General features: G+C 49.0%; 6 protein-coding genes across 6 annotated transcripts; 2 read left to right on the top strand and 4 right to left on the bottom strand.

Moving 5' to 3' along the window:
* Positions 1 to 1,654: 1,654 nt before the first annotated feature.
* On the bottom strand, positions 1,655 to 2,380 carry CDV56_102991 (uncharacterized protein; the record flags this gene model as incomplete). Its single annotated transcript, XM_026756610.1, has 3 exons — positions 1,655 to 1,801; positions 1,851 to 2,154; positions 2,202 to 2,380. 3 exons carry the CDS (start codon positions 2,378 to 2,380, stop codon positions 1,655 to 1,657), a joined length of 630 nt encoding a protein of 209 aa, XP_026610077.1.
* Positions 2,381 to 2,957: 577 nt separating this feature from the next.
* Positions 2,958 to 4,468, bottom strand: CDV56_102731 (Zn(II)2Cys6 transcription factor; the record flags this gene model as incomplete). The annotated part of the gene is made up of 4 exons (XM_026756350.1): positions 2,958 to 3,459; positions 3,509 to 3,798; positions 3,848 to 4,330; positions 4,385 to 4,468. The coding sequence occupies 4 exons, from the start codon at positions 4,466 to 4,468 to the stop codon at positions 2,958 to 2,960; spliced, it is 1,359 nt and encodes a 452-aa protein (XP_026610076.1).
* A 1,672-nt stretch (positions 4,469 to 6,140) lies between these two features.
* On the top strand, positions 6,141 to 7,989 carry CDV56_102279 (uncharacterized protein; the record flags this gene model as incomplete). Its single annotated transcript, XM_026755898.1, has 5 exons — positions 6,141 to 6,271; positions 6,324 to 6,381; positions 6,434 to 6,585; positions 6,640 to 6,725; positions 6,776 to 7,989. The coding sequence occupies 5 exons, from the start codon at positions 6,141 to 6,143 to the stop codon at positions 7,987 to 7,989; spliced, it is 1,641 nt and encodes a 546-aa protein (XP_026610075.1).
* Positions 7,990 to 9,091: 1,102 nt separating this feature from the next.
* Positions 9,092 to 10,506, bottom strand: CDV56_101942 (FAD-dependent oxidoreductase; the record flags this gene model as incomplete). Its single annotated transcript, XM_026755561.1, has 3 exons — positions 9,092 to 9,526; positions 9,573 to 9,779; positions 9,826 to 10,506. The coding sequence occupies 3 exons, from the start codon at positions 10,504 to 10,506 to the stop codon at positions 9,092 to 9,094; spliced, it is 1,323 nt and encodes a 440-aa protein (XP_026610074.1).
* A 4,535-nt stretch (positions 10,507 to 15,041) lies between these two features.
* Positions 15,042 to 16,916, top strand: rfeD (putative transcription factor RfeD; the record flags this gene model as incomplete). The annotated part of the gene is made up of 5 exons (XM_026754620.1): positions 15,042 to 15,155; positions 15,337 to 15,505; positions 15,572 to 15,717; positions 15,766 to 16,173; positions 16,233 to 16,916. The coding sequence occupies 5 exons, from the start codon at positions 15,042 to 15,044 to the stop codon at positions 16,914 to 16,916; spliced, it is 1,521 nt and encodes a 506-aa protein (XP_026610073.1).
* Positions 16,917 to 17,480: 564 nt separating this feature from the next.
* On the bottom strand, positions 17,481 to 18,726 carry CDV56_100720 (lactonase family protein; the record flags this gene model as incomplete). The annotated part of the gene is made up of 2 exons (XM_026754339.1): positions 17,481 to 18,309; positions 18,359 to 18,726. The coding sequence occupies 2 exons, from the start codon at positions 18,724 to 18,726 to the stop codon at positions 17,481 to 17,483; spliced, it is 1,197 nt and encodes a 398-aa protein (XP_026610072.1).
* Positions 18,727 to 22,175: the final 3,449 nt, after the last annotated feature.

Raw genomic sequence — 22,175 nt, 5'->3', positions numbered from 1 at the left:
GGAATATCATGAAAGCAAAGGCATGGGTAGTGAGTAATAGAAAAGGAGTAAAAAAAAGGAAATAGGGAAAGGTATAGAATAAATGACAAGTTTTTTTTATAAAAGAAAAAACGGGAAACGGGATTCCCCTTAATTACGGGGGGAGGAGGAAAGGTAAAAAAAAAAGACAAAAAAAAAAAAAAAAAAAAAAAAAAAAAAAAGTAAGAGAGAAAAGGAGGGAGAGAAGCAAAACGGATCAGAGAGGGGGATCAAACCCCTCTCTGATCCGCCCAGGTCCTGCCCGTTTCCTTTGCTAACGATATTCGTAAAGGTAAGAATATTCGTCACCAGGAAACGAGCAGGCCCTGTCTCGAACCCGGGCCAGCAGTGCAGTTGAGTGTAGCCCACTGCACCACTGGCTCCGGGTCGGTTGACAATATGATATAATAGAGGCCCATCTGTTGTCAAGTCGGTTGCCTAAAAGGGAAGTGAATGGTCAGATGCCTGGGGGTTAAGGCACCATTGTGAGGCAGAGACAGAGAATCGCGACTGCCTTCGTTGCATCTGGGCTTTGGCTTGGAGAAGATGCGTAGCTCTTGTCCACTCCGATGCTGGACTGAGAATTCGAACCTGGTCGGCGAGGTAGGTGAGTGATTAATGATATCTTGATGATGCCTTACACTGAGACTGCTTTCTCCTTTAGATTAGATGTCGACCTTCACGGACTCCTTTAAAGTCCTGTTCATCTGCCCGTCGGCTTACATTATCTACCTAATGCTCAACGATTACAAACCTACCAGGGATCCCAATTTGTTGTTATCGAGCCAGGAGAGACGACTATAGAGCTCTCATCTGCGACTAACTCATGAAATTCCTTTTATCGACGTCCTAATCACAACGCACGATGGACACTACAACCCCGTCGAATCAACAACACTCACTACTCCAATCAATCCTATGGGTTCTAACGATGGCCCTGATCTATGTGGTTATCCATCACCGCTTTGACGCGTACCTGAATCCAAGCGGAGGCGAATCTCTTCACCATGCTAGACTCAGAGCAAGTATCCAGCGTGAACTTGAAGATATAGAGGAGAAACTAGAGCTGGCGGAAGCAGGCTCTCTGGAGTTGAGGCAGTATATCATCCAGACTCATGATAGGGCGCTTTCGATATTTCCAGAGCTAATGGAGATGCACGCGGCTCAATGTAAGCTGACGCCGGAACGACGCCGGATATTCGTTCGCGCAGAAGAGTCGCGCTCAGCTTCTGGGGAGAAGAGGGATTATGGTCATCAGGATGTTGAGGGGTGTTGATCGCTACAGGACAATGCAGAAGGCGTTGGCTATCGAGTGATGACAACAGAGACTTGCTATTCTAAGGGACTTGCTTTGATGTGATTCACCTAATAGTGATATGGTTAAATCCTACTTCAATCTCTTTCTCTAATATCTCTATCTTGATCTCAAATCTCAGTCACAGTGATCGAACTTGAAAAAGCCACTGACACAGGAACTCCGAGCAGCAAATCTGAGAGGACCAGTCTAACTAAACACAACACCACACATCACCAAATTGTAGGTCCATCCATGCTTCCTCGTTTCGTACTCCACCCTGTGAAAGACCTAGTACCTTCCACTAATCAATCGCAGGAAGGCTGCATCCAGTGGATTGCATCACACCTTGACAGGACCAACATCAATGTTAAAAAACTCCGTAATGACCCTAGTCCTCAGCAGCGGCGAAAAGTAATCAAACCCCACCATGACACCGCAAGCATCCACATAGATAGTCAGCGGAATAGAAGCATACATAAGATTCCACTAAACTCATCAGCAAAGAACCCCCTCAAGTGTAAGAAAAGCCTCTTACCGCCGCCACACGCCCCCGCACAATATCCCTCTCAACCAGCCCCCCAAACGTCGCCCCTCCCTGCACCAGCATATCCTCCGCAAACAGCGGATAATTCGACAAAACATACCCCCTCCAGACCACAGGACGCATATCGAATCCGAAGGAGGTCATGGTGTTATCGACCAGCCCGTCTGCGGTCATATTGTCGTAGTCGAAGACAGAGGTGGCCATGGCCCCGTCGAAGGCCTCGTCCGCGCGGACGATCCCCTGCGAGGGAGAGAAGTAGATGTACCCCGACGTGACGTGGGAGAGGTTTTGATTCCTACGCCATGAGCACTAGTCCCACAAATCCAGGGACAATAGACTGACCATTTGTGCTGGATGAAGCTGGTTTTGAATTCGTTCTTGATCAGTGGGGGATTCGGTTGCTGGAACTCGGCGGAGTATTCCTCCATTGAGGAGGGGAAAGTGTGGCATGTCTTTGCTGTTTGTTTGGCGGAGACGGCAGTCATGGCCAGAGACAGGAGGAGGAATATCATTCGTGTCATGGTGGATGGGGAGACGAGGATTAGATTTCGTATTTGTTCGAGATGAGATGCTGAGATGATGATTATCGTCATGGGAGGTTGATCCTATTATACCTTGACTATCTCAAGCGCGGGCAGCGAGAAGGTATATTCAAGATTCTTCATGTGTGCTGTTAATGCCGTTGCCTGATTGCTCAGTGCCAGTGGTCTCCGCTGCGCTCAATTACTGCCTGTTTCGGAAAATAGAGTCAAATTCGGGTCGAGGTCGGTAAGACCCTTAGTAGTCGCTTGGAGGTCCACAATTCAGGATGGATTTAGTGGCAGGGTACGAAATAAGGCGTATCTTTGGATACCAGCTTCAGATAACATTCAGAGCTTGGAATTACAAGGCAGGTTCTGATATCTCTAGTGATATAAACATGATTAGCTGCATCAGGCCAGGTCTGAAATTTCGTGCAGAATAGCCTGATAGGTATGACTGCTTGGCCATTGGGCTATATTAACTGCTCATGTACATAACACTCTCGGTAGAGCTAGCTTAGCTCTTGTAAACCATGAGGAAACCCATTTATAGTTCTTGCAACTAATTCAACTTTCGTCATGCCACTCGCATCTTGTGATACTCCCAATACTCCTGCAGATCACTGCCAATGCGCTTCGAGACCATGAACCCGTTTTTCCAGACCCGGTCCAGCATGCCCAGGATTCTTGCTCGCTGCATCCCGTCCTTCGCCCGGCTGCCGGCGACTCGGAGGGGAAAGAACAACAAGACCCCTGGTATGTCCGATGCGGTCAAGATCCGATCCGCCTGCTCTAATATAGCGTCTACATGGTAGTCAGTCTCCCAGTGCGATAGGCGTGGTGCCTGTCTATGGCTCCAGTATGGATAGTAGTTGTAATTGTTGGAGAGGAAGATGAGCAGTGCGTGAGAGTAGACAAAGGCCAATTGGAGAAAGTCTGCGTTTGCCACTTGATCTAGTAAGATAATAGCTCGATTATGCCATTCATATATGGAACGCTGTATCTCCAGTCCTTCAAGCCCTAGGGCATGAATCAGGGGTAGATCCGGATCCTGCACGCCATGAACGAGGTCAAAGAACCTAGATGATACATGAGTAGACGACGACACAAAATTTATTTGATGCATACCGAGCACTAAAGGTAGATGTCCGTATCATCAGACTCAGCATAGTTTCTAGGCCATCCTGGTCTGTTGTTGCGGACGATTCATCCCGTGGGGAGTGCAGCCACTCCAACTCGGGAAGGATCGAAGTCGCACCGTACAACAGCGTTCTACTAGCCTCGAGTACACGAAAAAGCTCAAAGAACATCTGCCGCGGAGTGGACATCTTTTGGCCCGGTCCTGCAAGCTGGAGAAGCTTAGAGGTCCCCGATAACATGTGCTTTGCCCAGCCTTCCCCGGATGGATCAGCCATCAGCTACAAATCGATCAGTGTGGCATTTCCGGCTATGAGAAGAAAGACATACCTCGAACAAGCCTAGGAAGAAAGTCCCCCAGAGTACGTCTTCTCTACGGGCAACGTCACTGTCTGCTAATGCCGTCTGCAATTCGCGGAGAGAGCTGGAGTACGCGCTCAACGCAATCAACCGGGGAGACTCCTGACCCCTGTGCGTGCTGACTGAAGCATGGCGCGCGGCATCCAACGCGCCGATGGCGGTGACAGCCAAACTGAGCAATGTCGACGTATGAAGCAGGGGCACAACCTCCGTAGGCAGACATCGAAAGCGACGGGTAAATCGATTACGGCGGATGAAAGCCATGAACTGGTCAATGTAGCGAATTTCTGTTCTATTTCCCATCTGCTGGTTAAGAGTCTTTCGTGATTGACGGCTTTGGTAAATGACATCGTGAGTATGGCCTATGATGGTCGTTGCTGGTCTCTTTTTGTCCTGCTCCAGGCAGTTCCGGTTGGTTCGTACACAATAGCTGCAGGGGATGCCACCGGAGCACTGCATCCATCAGCATTATCGACACCATACATCAGCATCAGACCGATTACCTACTCGAATCTTCCGAGTCGCACAGGCCTGACAGCGGGTCACTCTTCTTCGTTTGTCAAAAGGACCGAGTGCACGTTTTGGCGGCATTGTCTCTCTTCGAAAGGGTAAGGTTCGAGCGCACATTGAAGGTATATTCGGACTCTTTAAAAGTTAGCTTGGACACAGATAGATGTTGCCGACTGTCGAGATCTCAAAGTAGGGAACAGGAAATCCTCCTGCCTAGTATGAGACTAATCTGGATCGGGAAATAATCGAGCGCAGTGGAACGGATGTCGTACCCGCAAAATAACCTCACATTAGGACCAGTGGGACCGACTAAATGTGGATATATATTACCGATGCCATATTATCGCCGTCGGTCCGTGGCTGACTCGCTGTACTGATTTCATTTCACAGTTGTTTCGTCGGAGCAGGAATCTACCACTGCGAAGGTAGGTAGTCCCGAAATGCCGTACTACGGAGTCGATCGAGCTGGTTCCGGCGACTGGGATTGAGCTCTCTCTTGAGCTTTCTTCGAAGAAGTTTGTGGGGTTTTGTCTTCATCTAGGATATATGTGACGCTTAATATCCGAACGGACAGTATATCGATATATATCAACCACTCAAACTTCCCACGTCCGCTTGTCCCAGGACCCGTGGGACCTCTCCCAAGCAATATCCTCGCATTCGTAGATGTCTTCTCTGCATTCCATCCGACTTCAAGTCATGCCAATACTCCTCGTCTCATACTCCTCCGGTCCCTCTCCCTCCTCATCTCTACAAGAGGGGTGTGTATATAATCCAAAATCTTGACTGCTTTCCCGTCGATCAAGGCGGGATACTTGCCACATTTGACGAGTGTGTAGTCCGCTAAATGACCTTCGCGCAGGGTTGGAGCGGTACTGAGGATGACATGATGGGAGGAATGGTACGTGCTGGAGAAGTAGTAGTATAGCGGTGATAGTGATTCCCGAGAGGAGTGCGACTGAATGCCTGACCTTTGTGTATTAGCTAGCGGTCTCGGTTGATGGCTGATAGTGTCAGTACCTGCGATCTGTGACTGGTGAAGAGTACTCACAGAACTTGAATGGATTATTGAGTGATAAAGGTTCTGGTCATATCCAGCTGGCGGACGGCCGCTTATCCCTCAAATGTATGATTTATCGATCGGCGTACTATCGTTTCTTCGGCCGGGTTGATCATAATGACAGCTAATACAGGGCAGTCCATGCCACTCGGCGTAGTATGTACACTGTATTCTTGCCAGTTAGTCTCAAATATGAACAGCTGGTTCTATCATGGGTATCTTCATGGCGCAGACCTTGGCCGAATCTTGTAAGCTAAAAGGATATACAATGATATCTATCCTTTGTTCTCTCAAACTCTGTATAATCTGCCATTTTAGACACAGTAGAATCCTTGAATGATAGGGCAACTGTGAATGATAGTGACCTTCAGTCCGAATGAATGAAGAGAAAGCTATACAGAAGCTTCCGGCATGCACCTCAAAATGCACCTCCACCGACGACTAATCGCCCAACCCTGGCCCCCCGACGACTAATCGACGCAGTGAAAGGGCACACGATCAAGAGAAAATGTATTCTGCTTTATTCAAAATTCTTTCCTCTGCAAAGAAAGAACACAAAGACAAACACAGCAGAAATACAACTCCACTACCTTCTTGGATGGTTTTGCCTTTCGTATTCTAGCCACTTGGACATCAGACGCTTGGATATCTCTTCTCCTCTGAGACAAGAAAAAGGGATAAGAGATCGCCAAGATGGTCTACATTCCAACTGAGGTCGTCGACAACATCATGTCTCATGTCGAGCCGGATGACTTCAATACCCTCTTCCAGTGTGCGCTGGTCAATCGTCAGTTTGCCAGATCTGCTCTTCGTGCTTTGTATCGGTAGGTGTTTGCATCGAGACAGGGGAGTACCGGTAGTTGCTAACAGGAATAGCTCTGAGGCACTATTCCCGGGAGTCAAAAGATCCTCCGCATACGAGCACTCGTTGATTGTAAGAACGCATAGCAGCAGCAAAGCTGAGTCGCATGCTGATGAAGACATAGGCCAAAAGAGCAAAGCAATGGTCCAAGTTTTGGTGGATCCTGATCATCTCTGCCCTCACCTTTAACACTTATCTCCCCTATGCCCAGTTCCTCCACACGCTCGACTTGTGCGATCTGGCGCTTCTGATCCACATCGACAGAGACTTTGCGGAGTAAGTAACCCAAGCTCAATCTTGCTCAAGCGACTGCTGCTAACATGGGACTAGAAAGTTACGGTATGGTGAGTTCGGCTTCAAGCTCAAGCTTATCTGCTTTGAGAATTATTGCAACATCTGTGCTGCGGTTGGTTGGGGTAAGTGTTCGATGACCGTCGACGTAACCTTAAGTGCTGACAGACCCAAGTCATTTTAGAGGTAAACTCTGGAATCACCAGCTTGGTGTGCGACAGTTGCCCCGAGACTTGGGATAGTGAGATCGAAAGAAATCGTTATCTCGGAGTTTCTGCGTCTGTTCTGGACTGGTGGGCTCCTCATTTGACCCGTCTCGAGACTCTGTGGTACAATCTGGGAAAGCATCTGAGCGTGGAGAACGCATACAGCATCGCACACCATTGTCCCCGGTTCAGAAACCTGATCGTCTGGGAATGGATGGAATTCACCATGAGCTCGGCCAGATTCGCTTCCGATGATTCCGACAGTGATACAGAAGAGGAACAGGCTTCGGCTGGAGATTTCCTACTCTCACTGCGGCATAATGCCTTAGAACGTTTCGAAGTCACTCGTGATTCCTACTTCAACCCTTCCATGATCACCGGCTTGACTGCTCATTTGCAATCCCTGCGTGTGTTGAGAGTGCCCAAGCTCCGACCACAGCTGGTGACCGAACTCCTGAAGTTGGATCCCTTGCCGTCCCTCGAATCCATCCACTTTTTCCTCAGTTCCGAGAGATGCGTTGCCCTAGTCCCTTCTTTCGGAAGATGGCTCGGTGCATGCAGAAACTTGCGCCGTATCGAGACTTGGCTCTACCATGATGAACTCTTGCTGTTAGCGAACGCCCTGAATCACGGCATCCTCTCCTTGGAGGTTCTCATCGTTCAGCAGAACTACGAGGATAACACGAGAATAATCGATGCTTTTTACCGTGGCCTCTCGCGTCAGCACAACTTGCAAGAACTGACCCTGAATACCGAAATGACGAGCCAAAAGAGCATCTTTATGTGGTGCCTTTTCCCCCTGAAGAAACTGCGCAAACTAAATCTCAGGAAAATGTCGAACCAGCTCACGTTGACCGAAATTAGGACTCTAAGCGGCAGCTTCCCTAACCTCACCTGGCTGGGTTTGTACGTGACTCCGGTCGTCGACGAAATCTGGGACTGCATCGTCGCGCCCAAGCTCCGCTACCTCCACTTGGTCGGCATTGGTTACTTGCACGCCGAACCCGCGATTAATTTCATTCTTCGTCTGGGCGAGCAGAACAGAGGTTTCATACTGAAGCTCAAGTTCACCACCTTCGCGGAAGACAACACCACCGTCTCAGAGGGGGATCATCTTCTCATCTCATTTGTGCTGAGGCGTCATCTAAACGGTCATCTCCTGCCGTACAGAGAAATGCTCTAGCGGTGCTCACTTGGTCATGATGCTTAGCCTATGTTGGTTTGAACAGAGCTCGTATGGCTTGACCTTAGCAGACTGGTTTTCCTTTCGACTGGCATTTCAGGATGTTGATGGATGATCTTTGGTGAAAGTATGCAGGATGTCTTGAGCATAAATGCTTCATACCATGATTAGGAATCCAGTCAATAGTCTTCTTATTATCATCCTGTAGTTTCCAGCCCTCGGAGTAGACTTGTCTGATCCTGGACTGTCACAGCGCAACGTATCGGAAGCTGAGACAACCACCCGAAAAAGTCAAACAGATCAAACAGAACAAACACAATACAAACAATCAAAACACCGAGAAGTGACGTCAACACTCTCCAGCCACGAATCAGATCCTCCAATCGCCTGTATAGATCTTTTGTATTGTTTGTCCGCGGTCTCCGGGCAAGGGAAACATAAGAAATGGGCTGCGGACGCAGGGAGACTCAAGTCTGTCAAAATGATTTCTTCTCTCATTGAGCATACACGTATGAGCTCGCGAGGTACCAGGCAAATGCTGATCTGACGATATGCTGTCCCACGACCCTTGTCTCGCACATAGTCCGGCCGAGTCGCTGCTGAATCCGTTTCCCTATGTCTGGTCGTGGATCTCTTCGTTCTGGATGAGGGATGAGATCGAGTCGGTCCTTGGATGTGATGAGAATACGCCTGAGTCTGAGCCAAAACTACCGGGGGAAGAATGAACGCTTGATGGTCGAAGGCTGAAGCTCGGGGCGATGGGTAAGTTTCCTGTGGGGGTTTTTTTTTACGACTCGTTGGTTATCGGTTTTGACTTGGTTGAATCAAGGCAATGACAGACTGATATTGTTGCCGTAGATAATGTGCGGATTCTCTACGATGCTGCCGTGGGGTCAGAAGGATCAGCTGCAGTATCCTATGGATCTGGACTCAAGACGACGAAAAGAGGAAAGACAGGAGTACTCCTAAGTGGAACCGGCTCAAGACTGAAGGAGATTCAACTACACATAGTATATACTCCTGGAGTTCGTGAATCATATTCCAATCAACACATGCAATGCATCTATATACAAGAGCTTGACAACAAATCCCGCTAGTGAGACTATAAAACCCCCCTCTGCGACTTGGACAATCTCTTGCTCAATTGCTCCCTCGCCTCCTGACACATCTTGGGAATATCCGCGTTGGCAATGATACCATTCCGGTAGTTGATCGCCTCTTCGATCTTGTTAAAGTCATCGCCAACGCCCTCAGCCAGCCACTCGTAACTGTTCCCAATGAACCTGCTGCTCTGCACCAGCCACTGAGAGCGCTCACGGCGGCTGGTATCATAAGCAGCCAGGACAGCTTCGAGGTCCTTGTGAGACTGGACCCGTGCGTCCTCTAGCAGTGTAGCCAGCACGGCAGTATCCTCGATGCAGAATCCGGCCCCAGCACCGTGATGCGGCGATGTCGCGTGTGCTGCGTCACCGGAGATACAGATGCGGCCTTTGTAGAAGGTAGGGACTGGGTGGTCGCCTAGATCGAAGATTGCCCACTGTCTGGATCAGCATCCGCGATGCAATTCGGTAAGGAGAACATACCACACTAAGCTTCTCCTCGGTCAGTTTCAAGAGGTTGATGACGTTTGGCCCGTAGCCTGCAAAGTCCCGTAGAGCTTCGTCCCGCGTACCCTGCCTCGTCAGCCGGGGGTAGTCGGTCCATTCGTCGGGCGTGGTGTGGAAGGCAACGATGTTGAGCGTCTTGCCTTGATTGACCGGGAACGTCAATACGTGGCCGCCGGGGCCCATCTGAAACCGGTCAGTCAAATATAAGAATAGAGGATGGAGTACTGACGTGCATGCACGAGTTCGAGGCCAGTTCCTCCCCGATAGCCTCAATGGCCTTTTCCATCGGTACTAGTCCCCGATACGCATACTTGTGTGTATACGACGGGTTCGCGGACGGATGATCATCGCCCACGATAATGCGCCGCACCTGGGACTTGATCCCATCGCAGCCGATCACCACATCGGTCACATCCTCGGATCCATCCGCGAACTTCATGACGAGCTTGCCATCCGCACGCTCAGTGATATGCTCTAGGCGCTTGTTGAAGCGCGAGATCTCGCGCGGGACCAGCTTGATCAGCTCGTCCAGGAAATGCGCGCGATGGACACCGGTCTGGCCGAGGCTGTTGGATATGGTGAATGCGATTTCCTGTCGACTCGAGTTCTTCGCAGTGGTCGATGTGCCTTTGTTGTAACCGTCCAGATAGTCGAACCAGACTTTTTGCTTCGAAGGCCACAGGTTCCGCGTGCAGACTTTCTCAAAAGCCTCGTAGATGCCCTGGTGGCTGACTTTCATGGCTTCCACTGCATTCGGACTGAAGGAGACGCCTGCGCCTACCTCGCCGAATGCATGGGCTTGCTCGTAGATCGTCACTGGGATTTGACGGTGGTAGAGTGCGATGGCCAGGGTCACGCCGGCGATCCCACCGCCAACAACAGCAACGTGGAAGTTCTTCTTGAGTGTCATTTCCACGTCTCTATCCGAGTTGTGAGCTAATGATGAGGAGAGGATGTGAGATGGCGCGGGTCAGTCGAAATGTCGCGTTAAGGAGAGAAGTGACTGCACGCAAGGCAGCCTTTTCGATTATGAACCGATCATACAGCGCTAAAGTCCACGGTTTGAACTGCGTGGACTGGTGAGTCGGATCTGGAGGAGGCGCATCGGCTTGGCCTCAGGCCCCATCGGATAAGTAGAGACCCACCACCCCATGGGGCATCGGACATCCTCCTTTCGTTGAATAGCGGGCTGCGTAAGTGCGTAGAGAAGTGAAACTCATTCGGCGTCGCTTCAAGTCAGGCTCTGGCGGGAAGAAGATTTAAGCTCCAGCATAACTCCTATTATTTTGAAGATTTTCTTGATTGGGGTCATGTTGCCATGTCCGATCTCCGAATCTGGAGATCTGGGGGATTTGCGAGATCCAAAGTGGGTTCGGGATTGTCGCTTTGAGGGATAAGGAAGTTAGGTGTCATGGTTGACGATGACACTGACCGACTACGACTCTGTATTCGAGATGTCTTGTCATGCATTGTTTAGTCGAGTTGAATTGAATTTGTCGTTTTGTACGGTCTGCTGTATACTGCAGCATTTGCATTGAACCTGGGCCGTATCCGGCACCTTCGTAGCCTACAGGCCAGACGTTTCCTCTGACATTGTACGCAATCCCGTCTCCGTGTAGATATTGCCTATTTGATAAATTATCTGGAAAATTCCTCGCAACAATACACAGAGCTATTGAGAGATGATAGCTTCACAAGATGTCAATGCCCTCAAGCGAGAGAGATTGCAGTGGGGCAATGTGGAAGTAGAGATGCGGATCGTGGAGACCTGTAAGCATGTTCAACAGGTTCAAGGTTGTCATCTAGCATAGCTTCCTTCAATCCAGCTACTATTAACAGATTGATAATATGACCTGGTGCTCAATCATCACGACCTGGCAAAGGATTTCCCTGATGGTGACCGGAGAGTTGCGACTTGCGAGATTGGAAGAAGTTTGCTATTATTGGGTCAATTCCGTCCTTTCTCAGAAAAAAATCTGATCCAATCACAATACTTTGTCTTGCTGCATCACATCAAAAGCGGCAATTGAGCTAGTTGTGCCGTCCTTGCCTTAGTGAGGTACCTACCTTGGACTTGGGTACTGGCCTAAGGTGGCAGGTAATAGCACAGTAATCATTATTACGCATGATCGGAACTGTCGGACCTGGAGTTTGGTTGAGCAAAGTCCTTAGGAACAACCCGGGAGAGATAAATCTCAAGGTTGAAAAAGCGATGCCTACTCTAAACGGAGTCTACAGAGATCATCTGCTCACATATTGTTGAGAACTTGGGGATAGGACTTGAGGTCAGCAAGCTAGGTCAGCAAGTTAGGAAGAGCTTCAAGGTGCATAGCCAACCGCGTCATTATTGCTATCGGATAATCGGCCCATCTTAGCCCTGGTCTTGGTCATTCAACATGGCTTATCAGATATTTAGAATATATCATATCTGTTTCCTTCGCCATTTTGAGACCATCCTGTCGGTCTGTATTGCATACCTGGTTTCCTAGGTTGTAGGTAGATATCAGGTCTACCTCCACTTGCATAATGTGTACCTGTAGTTGTCTGGGACTAAGAATACTAGATAATATCCTTGCAGATGGGTACATATGCACCTGGTTGAAACTAGAAACTGCACAGGTTCTTCTAGATTAGACCTTATGAACACAAGCTTGATTCCCGAGCGGAGTACTCCGTACTCTGTTGTCGTAAAGTATCGAAAGGTAAACCAAAGGTGAGAGTTCCTCAGGACTACCTAAGAAAGCAACGGGAATAAACGGCAACTGGAATTTCGCTTAAGGACGAATTGGGCATCAACTCATCCCCTCTCCACACCAGCCACCAAGCTGGAGGAGCGTGCTCCCGAGGTTCGCTCAAACTCAGCCATGCTGAGTGTGAAACCCCTTTTTTAAGTGCATATTTTTCCTATTATTTTGTTCCTCGAGTGTGAAATGAGCCGCATGTCCGATTTTTGTTTCCAGTTGCCACTGCTCTGACCGAAAATTTTTCTCTATCTCAGTTTTCCTGTCGACTTCGCGTGTCTCGAAAGGCCGGTGCCCCACCTCGGAACGGAATAAAGACTGGAGTGGCGTCGCACTAAGCTGGAATTTCGCCATCAACTAGCCTGGTTAGGCTTAGCCGCTTAAGTAGAGGCTTACTCAGAGAATTAGAGTCTTAGAGGAAGCTGGAGCTGGAGCTTTGGAATGAAAGCTCCAACCCGGAGCTGGGGAGAGCTATGGACTAATGGAGTCCTGAAGGAGGGGGTGCTAGGTAGATCGAAGGTCAAACAAAAAGATTCAGGAGGGGTCGCACAAGATCAGGTTATAAACCCTCCCATTCTTTTGTGCTCTTGTACCTGGTCTCTTGATAAATAGGCATTAATCCATAGTTTCAAGGTTTCAAGAAGGAAATTGATCTCACCATAGAAATCAGCTCTTCCTAAAGGTCAAGGCCCAGCTGAATTTTGTGCTTCGGGCCTGCAACTGCCCCAAATCTCAAGAGGGGCGGGGTTCCACCGGGTTTCCCGAAGTGCTGGTCAATCAGACATTAAAATAGTAGGTAGGTAGGTAGGGATGGTTTGCAGCAGTACGTGTATTGGTAATACCGGCTCTTTGACTTCAACCATCCAACAGCTCCAACAACACATCGACGCATAATTAGTCAAGGAGGTACAGCATTAAACACTTCGTGATCAAGGGTATTCTACTCAAAAGTTCATCTTGATAATAGGTATCTGAAATGTCAAGCAGAAAACAACTACCTAAAGACCATGTAAATAAACCTTTGTGTTGGAGTCGCATGAGTCTGCAACCCCTCCTTTACTTACCATACAGTCCGGTCCACTAATACCTTATCCATCTGGACGGTCACATAGTCCACTCAATAGGTAGTGCCAACTCATGTAAGGGATACATTATATCTGACGAGAGAATCAGCACATATCATCAAACTTGTGGATATGCTCTCAAGTTGGATATAGTCTTTGATGATTCTGATACCCTCTGAGTCTCTAGTTCAGCCGATAAATGCTGTTGTGGAAGGAAGATGTCCATTTCTGCGATGCGGGTATCGCGCTGTCCCACGTTTTGGTTTATCGATAGGCGCCCTTTTAATTCGGCACACTCGGGCTTTAAACTTTCCTGATCAATCAATGCCATTGGCTGTCATTTGTGTGACATTTGAATGAAATTTAAATTTTACACTAGTAAGATTTTCTTTTTTTTTTTTTTTTTCCCTCTAAAATCGCAGTCCCTCAAAGTGGACGAGCTGGTCAGCTCCGGCAAAGGAACTGCTGCAACAGTGGTAACTATCTACATAGTAGCTACCTCTTTCGATACCTCTCTACTACAGGGGCACCGGGGTAAAATGTCTGCCCTCGCAATGATAATTAATAGGGAATGGTCTAGGTAAGGTAGTGACCTTGATGTTCCCACGGAACGATTTGCCATCCTTGGACCATTAGACTGGACACCGTGCCACCGGATTCATCTCAAAGAAACCTAGATTCCTGAGGTTGTCCCATCGCCTGACAACTAGTAGTAGTTTCTACAAGAAGTTCGTTATCGTTATCGATTATCAGCTGCATCGTCACCATCATCATTATCTGTACAAGCGATAAACAAGGGGACAATATTGCCATCTGTGGTATTGCCTCGACTCTGAGCTTGAAGCCCACACGGTGCCTTTCCGGGCTTTTCTTCGGCCCCAATCATCATTACACTTGCACAATAATACTACCCAAAAATCCTAGGCAGGAAGATATCCAATTTTGCCTTCCATTCCACCCACCCTTTTTTCCCCTCCCGCAGCTCTACCGGCTTTCTTTCGTCTCCTCTGGATCAACTCGCCAATCCTCTTCCTACTATTGGCATTCTCCCTCTGTACCTATCTAGCTGTGTATTTCATTTACGATACCTTACAGCTTTATCCATACTTTACCTACTCTAGCTCACTACTAGGTAGCTTACTTCGTACTGCTGACCTCAACTTTCCCCCCTTACCTTCCCTTTCCTATCACACTTATCTTTCATACTAACCACAATTACCACCATTTACTGCTACTTCATCTACTATCTATACAGGCCACCACGACAGAGCTACTAATTGCTGCTATTCTTACTGCTAGCTATCCTCTCCGAGTACCTACAAGCTAGCTAGTCGTGGTTCATTGTTCTTCCACATCATCTGCTCACTTATCCATCTACCACACTTTCATCTTTTCCCTCAATTTTCCTTTCACACTTTCGATTCTTCGCCATCAACTCAATCAGTCGCATGGGTATTTTTACCTAGAATCGTTCTGAAATTTTCCAGCCTTTATCGGAGCATGTATTGCGACGTTCGGCTCTTTTAGCTTGGACTTTTCTGCGTTGCTTGATTGATTGATTGACGTCGAACGGCTTGCTTGTTTGCTGGCTGGCTTGCATCTCCCTCCAACCCCGCCGCCATCACGGATTCATGCAGACAATGCCGCCCCGAGCGTCCCTGACCAGCTCCTTTTCTGTCACCGACGCCAATAATGAGGTCGTCTGTCCATTGAAGAATAATGATGGCTCCAATTGCCGCAAAAGATGCCTGGGTGTGAGTTCTCCTTGGAGTTTCTTTCGAGTCCCTGCTCCTCTTCCCCCGCCCGTCTAGCTATCAGTATGGAGCCCCACTTTCAGTCGCTATCCGGCTCCTTCAACAAAGCAAACGATTCGAGAGCAGATCTCTTGTCAAAAGGCAATGTCTGTAGGATTAATGCCTGACAATAAGTGTATAGGAGAAACGCTATCGCTCCATGCAGGAGCACATCCGACGGGCCCATCCCAACCACTACATTCCGAAGCTCCCGGCTACCGAAGAAAGCTTCCTCTTGATGGTCACAACGCCTCCGGATCAGCGGGCCCATATATCCCCTCCGAACCAAGCTCCATCCCGAAGACACAATGGTGGGTTCATTCGGATTGTTTGACCAGCTGGATTCAAAGAGAAAAAGCTCTGACTCTGAACTACAGCAGACCGAGATATCTACGTTGCGGATGCCAGCTCGCCTGCAACTCCGCGGGGTATCGATGAAGCTCATCCTGCAGCTGCAACAGCTGCTGTCGCATTGGCTCAATTGCACCATCACCGCTTAGCGTCGGACTGGGATACTGATATGGTATGGATAGCAATCGAGACACAATGATTCTGGCTGACCAGTCGCAAGGAGGTTCACTCGGATAACGACATTGGTCGGGACCGCATGCAATCTTCAATCGAACTGCCATCCCTGCGAGACCACTTCAAGCAAGAATCGTTACCTCCGTTTTCATCGCCCCGACCACGAGAACTCCTTCCTTCCATTCTCAACCACTCTCCCCCCGGTCGCTCTTCGACACTGCCTCCTATCCAGCGACGAGACAAGCTACCTCGCCCGCGCAAGTCGTCTATCTCTCGGAAGCTCAAGCATGACCGGACGAGATCGAAAGAATACGGACGACGTCCTAGCTTGGGCGATCGCAAGGCACTTTCGGCCGAGCCGCAAACGGCGGCTTGGGCGCAAGGCAAGCGCTGGGAGGACCTGATTGAAGCGGCGACCTCGGCCACTGAAGCTGATGATGAGCAAAACTCGGATGTAAGTCATGCACTTCTTGGCTTTGCGTCACGGACATAGTTCATGGCTGACTGGATTAGATCGGCCGTTCGCCAACAATTCCCCCTCTGATTTCTAACATAACGTCGGCTCCCGCTCAGAATCGTTCGTCGTTACCGCCTGCTTTTCAATCCGTAGGTCTGCCTCCACCTGCGTCGCATCGCCCATTCCCGCCTCACTCTTACGCGGCATCGCCTTTGCACAAGTCCCTCACTCCACCGCCTTTTGAGACTCGCAGTCGGGATGGTGATCTTGAGCCTTTCCCCTCTATTGAATCCTCTCTCGATTCGATGTCCACCACATCAGGTAAAAACTTTAGTTTCGGAAGAAACATGGGCAACTCTGCGAACTCGGACTCCAGTCCTGTGCTGAATCTGTTCCCGTCTTCTGCGTCCCAGCGCCAGCACCATCGGTTCTCGAACCCGACTCCAGCTTCATTCCGAAACAAGGATATTCAAATCTATTGCGCGAGCTGCAAGCGGCCGTGGCCACTGAATGAATGTTATGCATGCACCGAGTGCATCTGCGGCGTATGCCGGGAGTGCGTGGGAATGTTCATTAGCAGTCCTCCCGTGACATTCAAGAACGTGACCTCCAGTCCGGGCAGCGCAGTGCCTACCAACAGCGCGGGGTACGGCCCTACCAGCTACCCTAGCCCGCGTGGATGCCCGCGGTGTCGGACCGTCGGGGGCAAATGGAAGGCATTCCAAATCGAGTTCAGGTGAATAGAACGCTCGATCTCGTCCGACTATAGCATCAACCAGGACGATTACACTCATTTAACGGCATCTTTACTCTGTCTAATGGATTACGATTAATGTTTTGGGGATCATGATCATTGAAATCACGCGCAACATGACCGAAATATACAGACACAGGGCGTTATTAACTGTAAGTGGGTTCATGGTTTCAATGCCCTCGCTATGCATGACATTTGGCAAGGTATGACATATGCCAACGGGATACTCCCATCAATCACTCGGCTACTCTAAGGTATTTAACTGGCAACAGATGGTTGGTGAGAGTCGATCTCATGAATGTTGAAAATGTGGATGAATCAAAAAGCTGGTCTTTTGTCCTTTCTTTCATGATTATGCTGGACGGGTATATTACGGTGGCATTTTGGATATTTTTTTGGTTAAGATACACTGGTTATACTGGTTTGGATGGTGTTGGTTCAGAATCGCATCTTATTAGTCTTTTGGCAGCAATGCATGAAGATTTCATTTGGCGTGCAGTTTATGCTATCGCTTCGCATTCTGAATACAGCAAGATACGACACTTTCACATTACTCTGCCCAGATGACTCTGCTCAGGCCTGTTGAAGTTCCAGGCTTTCCGGGCTCTCCGACCTGGATGTTGGCGACCTGGCCACCCAGCTTTCCGCTCGCCGGATCTCTCAAACCAACGGCGATGTTGGAAGAAGACTGGTCCCCGATAGCGACCAGGGTGCCGGCCTTGTTGATGACAAAGGTACGGGGAACAATGCCATGGGCAGAGGTGAGTTCTTGGAAGGACACGGTGCCGTTGGTAGAGCGGGTGAGGGTGGCCAATGAATCATTGCCGGAGAAGGCATGATCGCTGCGAATCGAGGCATACAGGTTTGATCCGGCATGCTGCAGCTCGGCCAGCGTCGCGCCCTCGGGCAGTTCCCCGCCGGGGTATGGCACGAAGGCCTGAGTCTCGCGGAAGCCGAGACAGCCAGAGGGGAGGTATGAGACAGCGAAAGCGTTAAAGTGGTGGCCCAGTTCACTGACAGTGTACAGCATTGTCTGTGGCGCGCGTTTGGCGGCACTGTTCTGGACGCGCAGACCATGGCGATGCGGTTGGTGAGAAGACCAGAAGAGGCCGTGTCGCGGCCCGCTGCCGGCGGTGTAGTTGAGGCTGGGGCAGGTGTTTAGCTGGCCCGATGGCTTGTCGATGGCGTACACGCGAACCTCATCGGCGCCTAGATCGGGGACGAGGATGAACGAGCCAGTGGGGTCGAGGATGATCTGGTGGGGATGGGAGGAGTCCTGCTGCGGATCGGGGCCGGGCGGTGTCTTGTACCGCAGGACCTGCAGGGGCTCGTCCTCGGATTCGAGGGGGAGGGCAAAGGTCGATACCGCCGAACCGGAACTTCGTCTGCTGTCAGCTTTGCGACATCCTATTGTGGGAATTGACTTACTAGTGTGCAATGGCCAAGTACTTTGCACCGTGGTCTCCTTCGTACACGACGCTGTGGACACCACCTCCGATGTCCACCACCTTTGCGAGCTGAGTGAGCGATCCATCTCCTGCGACGGCGTAAGAGCTCAGAGTGCCATTGGTCGTCGCGTCGCCGGTCTCGTCGGAGCAGTAGAGGGTGCGCGTTGAGGGGTCCAGGGTCAACCAGCTCGGCATGCCGCCGCAGGTGGTCATGGCCGACGCGAGGGACAGATTGTAATTGCCATTGCGATGGTCGAGGGCGAGGGTGTAGACAGAGCCACTGTAGTGGGTGGCATAGAGGGTTGCGGCGGAAGCCAGGGAAGCGAACAGGGAGAGGGAGCCTAGCATTTTCGCCCGGGAGTGGAGTATGGGGGTTGGAAGTTGACAGTTTACGGAGTACGTGGTTATGAATTATATACTGGGAGAATCCCGGACGGAAATGAAGGCCACAAGGTGACATTGTTGTTGTCTTCATGCAGGATAGTGGAGCTGGTGGCTGGTAGTTGGCATGGATCTGCATGTTTCTTCATGTTTATGGACTATGTATCCCACGTTCTTGGCATCGCGCCCCCAGTCCAGGGTATTCTATTGACTTTAAGGGAATCATTAGATCCTACTGGTGCTTCGATGTGGTACTGTGTCGTGGTAGCTGTCTGAAGTTGATGATATTACAGCGATCGACAGGTTTCACCATACAAGTACCTTCCTCTTCTCCGCACCAGAAATGGATATCCCTAGTCAAACTAAGCCTTAGTATTATTCAGGGTCGCGCGTTTTCGAAATCTTTACTTGCAGGGAAAGCTAACAGTACCATCACCATCATCTTCCAGGCTGATAAGATCAAACGCTTTGGCAAGCTTCAAATTGTGATCCAGGCTGTTGGCTCGAGGAATTAACCTAATCTTCCTCTGAAGCAGCAATCACCATCAAGCTCAATCAACAGTAGTAGCTGAATCACAACTGCTACACAGACTCGTTTAGGGGTAGTACATGAGAGATAGGATGTATAGGCGTATATTCATGCCAGAGAAGACGCATGCTGTCGGTATTAGTAGCCAGCTTTTAGGATATATAGCCACTGGGTCAGTTCACAGCCTTGTATGTGGATTAATGTGTATACCTAATAAGTTTTGATAATTACAGGCTAGAGGTAGATGGATTCACTAAATGTTAAGATATACAGAGTATTATAGATTTTACCTAACTAAAGGAAATTTGGCACCTGTTTAATCATTAGAGATATAGCTTCAGCTACTGGAATTACTGTGTTTGAACCCATAGAGATATTGACTTATACTTCACTATTAAGTATCTAATTTACTAAAGCTAGGTCTGAATAGCTTCACTGTATATAACTTTAAGTAGCATGAATATATGTAATCCAAGTATAAGCACTTAGTCTACTTTCTTTCTCTTCACATCTAGGATTCTTCTTTATTCACTCTCCTCAGAAGACTTGAGTATTCACTTCTCTGATATAGATGCAGTCACTACAATAGCCTATTCACTCTTAACAGATACTGAGAAAGCATTCCTTTCCATTGAGGCTAATCGGCCTCATCTTCCTCCTTGCTCACCACCTCAACCTCTGTTGCTCCGTCTTTCTATCTTACATACTGTTAAAATATCATACCACTATGATTATGGATATGTAATCCCTGGACTAAGGAGTACGTCGATTAGATATCTTTACATATCTACACTTCTTTACTCCCTGTTTCCACACCCTTGGAGCGGAACATGTACGCTTCAGCTATTTTGCTGATATCAAGACGCTCATAGTCAAGGTACAGACGGTACCCCCACGAGAAGGCCCAGGCAGCAATGGGACTTCCTTTTTCTTCTTTGAGTGACTGCCATTAGCAAAGCAGTCGAGGATGAAAATGGACGCGAGGCACTCTATAGAAAAGCCTGGGATCTTCTCCAGAAGGCTCTAACCAGTTCTCCAGAAGCGAGACGTGACTATGTCGATTATTATGTCGACTTGTTCAACATGCACAGAGGTAAGTGACATCTTACTCCATCTATACACGCCAAGTGGACAGTGAGTACTGACATGAGAGCGAAAAAGCAAGGAAACACCTCTGAGGCCGCGTGGGAAGATCTGGTTGCTCATCGTTTGGATGACTTCCCAGTCGAATGAAAAGTCGAACTAAAATCGAGGATCCCGATATAATGGACACTCTCATCAGACTCAGGGATCTAGATGATGCGAATCAATTTGTAAGAGATGACGTTTTCTTCAGTTGCCTTCCACGTTGGGTGAATCATGAAACCGAATGGACAGACTTGGCTAACGCATCCCAGTATAAATCGGATGATTTCAGAAAGCTGAACTCGGTTCCCAGCGCAGACTCTCAGGACCAGCCCGAGCCTGAAGTTCAACCCGAGGGTCTTCCCGAAATCAACACTGCACAGCCCGAGCCTGAGGTTCGAACAGACAATCCTCGGGGAAAGAGACCGAATGGGCGGCACAGCCTGCGCCTGAGGTTCAAACCAAGAGTCCTCAGGATAGTAAGATCGAATGGACTGCGCAACCCGGGTCTCCCGATCAGAATGTGGTAATCGAACAAGCAGTTATCTGCAGGCTTGTTTCGGATGATGATTGACGAGCAGTTATTCTCCATGACTTATCACGGAATTTTACTTTCGAGGAAATTGCCGATGATTTTGATCCATTCACGACTGAGAGTGCTCCACCACCTCAGGTAAGTTCTCTGCCTAACACCCGGGCTTTGATCAAGATGTTAATTGATTATTAGGCCATCTGTATTCAACCTGGTCGCCGAAGGTCGTAACAGAGTCTTGGATTAAGTTTAAGGGAATCATTAGATCCTACTGGTGCTTCGATGTGGTACTGTGTCATGGTAGATGTCTGAAGTTGATGATGTTACAGCAATCGACAGTTGTTGGAATAAGATACCACTATGATTATGGATATGAAGCCCTAGACTGACGAGTGAATCGTCTGGTCACCTTTTTAGCCTAGTGGTATTACATTTCTATAGTTTCACAATACAAGTATCTTCCTCTTCTCCGCACTAGAAATAGTTGTGTGGTCTATATCGCTTCCTTAGTCCTTACTGCTGCTCAAGTTTGCGGCCATCTCCTATTGCTGGTTTTTACCACCTCTTCCAGGGTTTCTGGTATAGAATCAGTGAGGTTTGCTACTGAACCAGTTATCCTATGTTCTGCACTTCTCCACCCTTAGTCTTTGATGACATGGCGCTTGCGCAGAGACATAATCCTCTACTCCTCAATCCTCCCCTATTACCCTAGCATGTCTTTACCAAGTGCATTTATGCAGCCACCACCTCCAAGTCAATCTTCGTCCTCAATCATCTCAGGATGATGCTCTTGATCCATCTAACCGAAGCTGGGTCTGAATATCTTCACTGTATATATCTTCACGTAGCATTGGATATATGTAATCCAAGTATAAGCAATTGGTCTACTCTCTTACTCTTCACATCTAAGGTAGCTTTCTTCCTTGTTCACACTACATAGAAGACTTAAGTGACAGACTTGAGCATTCCATTCTCTGATACAGATGCATTCACTACAGTAGCCCACTTTCGACAAACACTGAGGAAGCATCCAGAGCTTTCCCCTCATCTCCCTCATCTCCCCCCCCCCCCCCTCCCCCCTCCCCCCCCCTCCTCCCCCCCCCCCCCCCCCCCCCCCCCCCCCCCCCCCTTTCTCTTCTCCCCCCCCTCCCCCTCCCTCTCTTTTTTCTCTTCTCTTTCTCTTTTCTTTTCCTTTTCCTTTCTTCTTTTTCTTCCTTCTCCTCTCTCTTT

This window comes from Aspergillus thermomutatus, assembly GCF_002237265.1.
Source record: "Aspergillus thermomutatus strain HMR AF 39 chromosome Unknown NODE_363, whole genome shotgun sequence".
Classification (NCBI taxonomy): Eukaryota; Fungi; Ascomycota; class Eurotiomycetes; order Eurotiales; family Aspergillaceae; genus Aspergillus; species Aspergillus thermomutatus.
The sequence above is the reverse complement of the archived record's forward strand: the minus strand, read 5'-3'. Positions and strand labels throughout refer to the sequence as shown.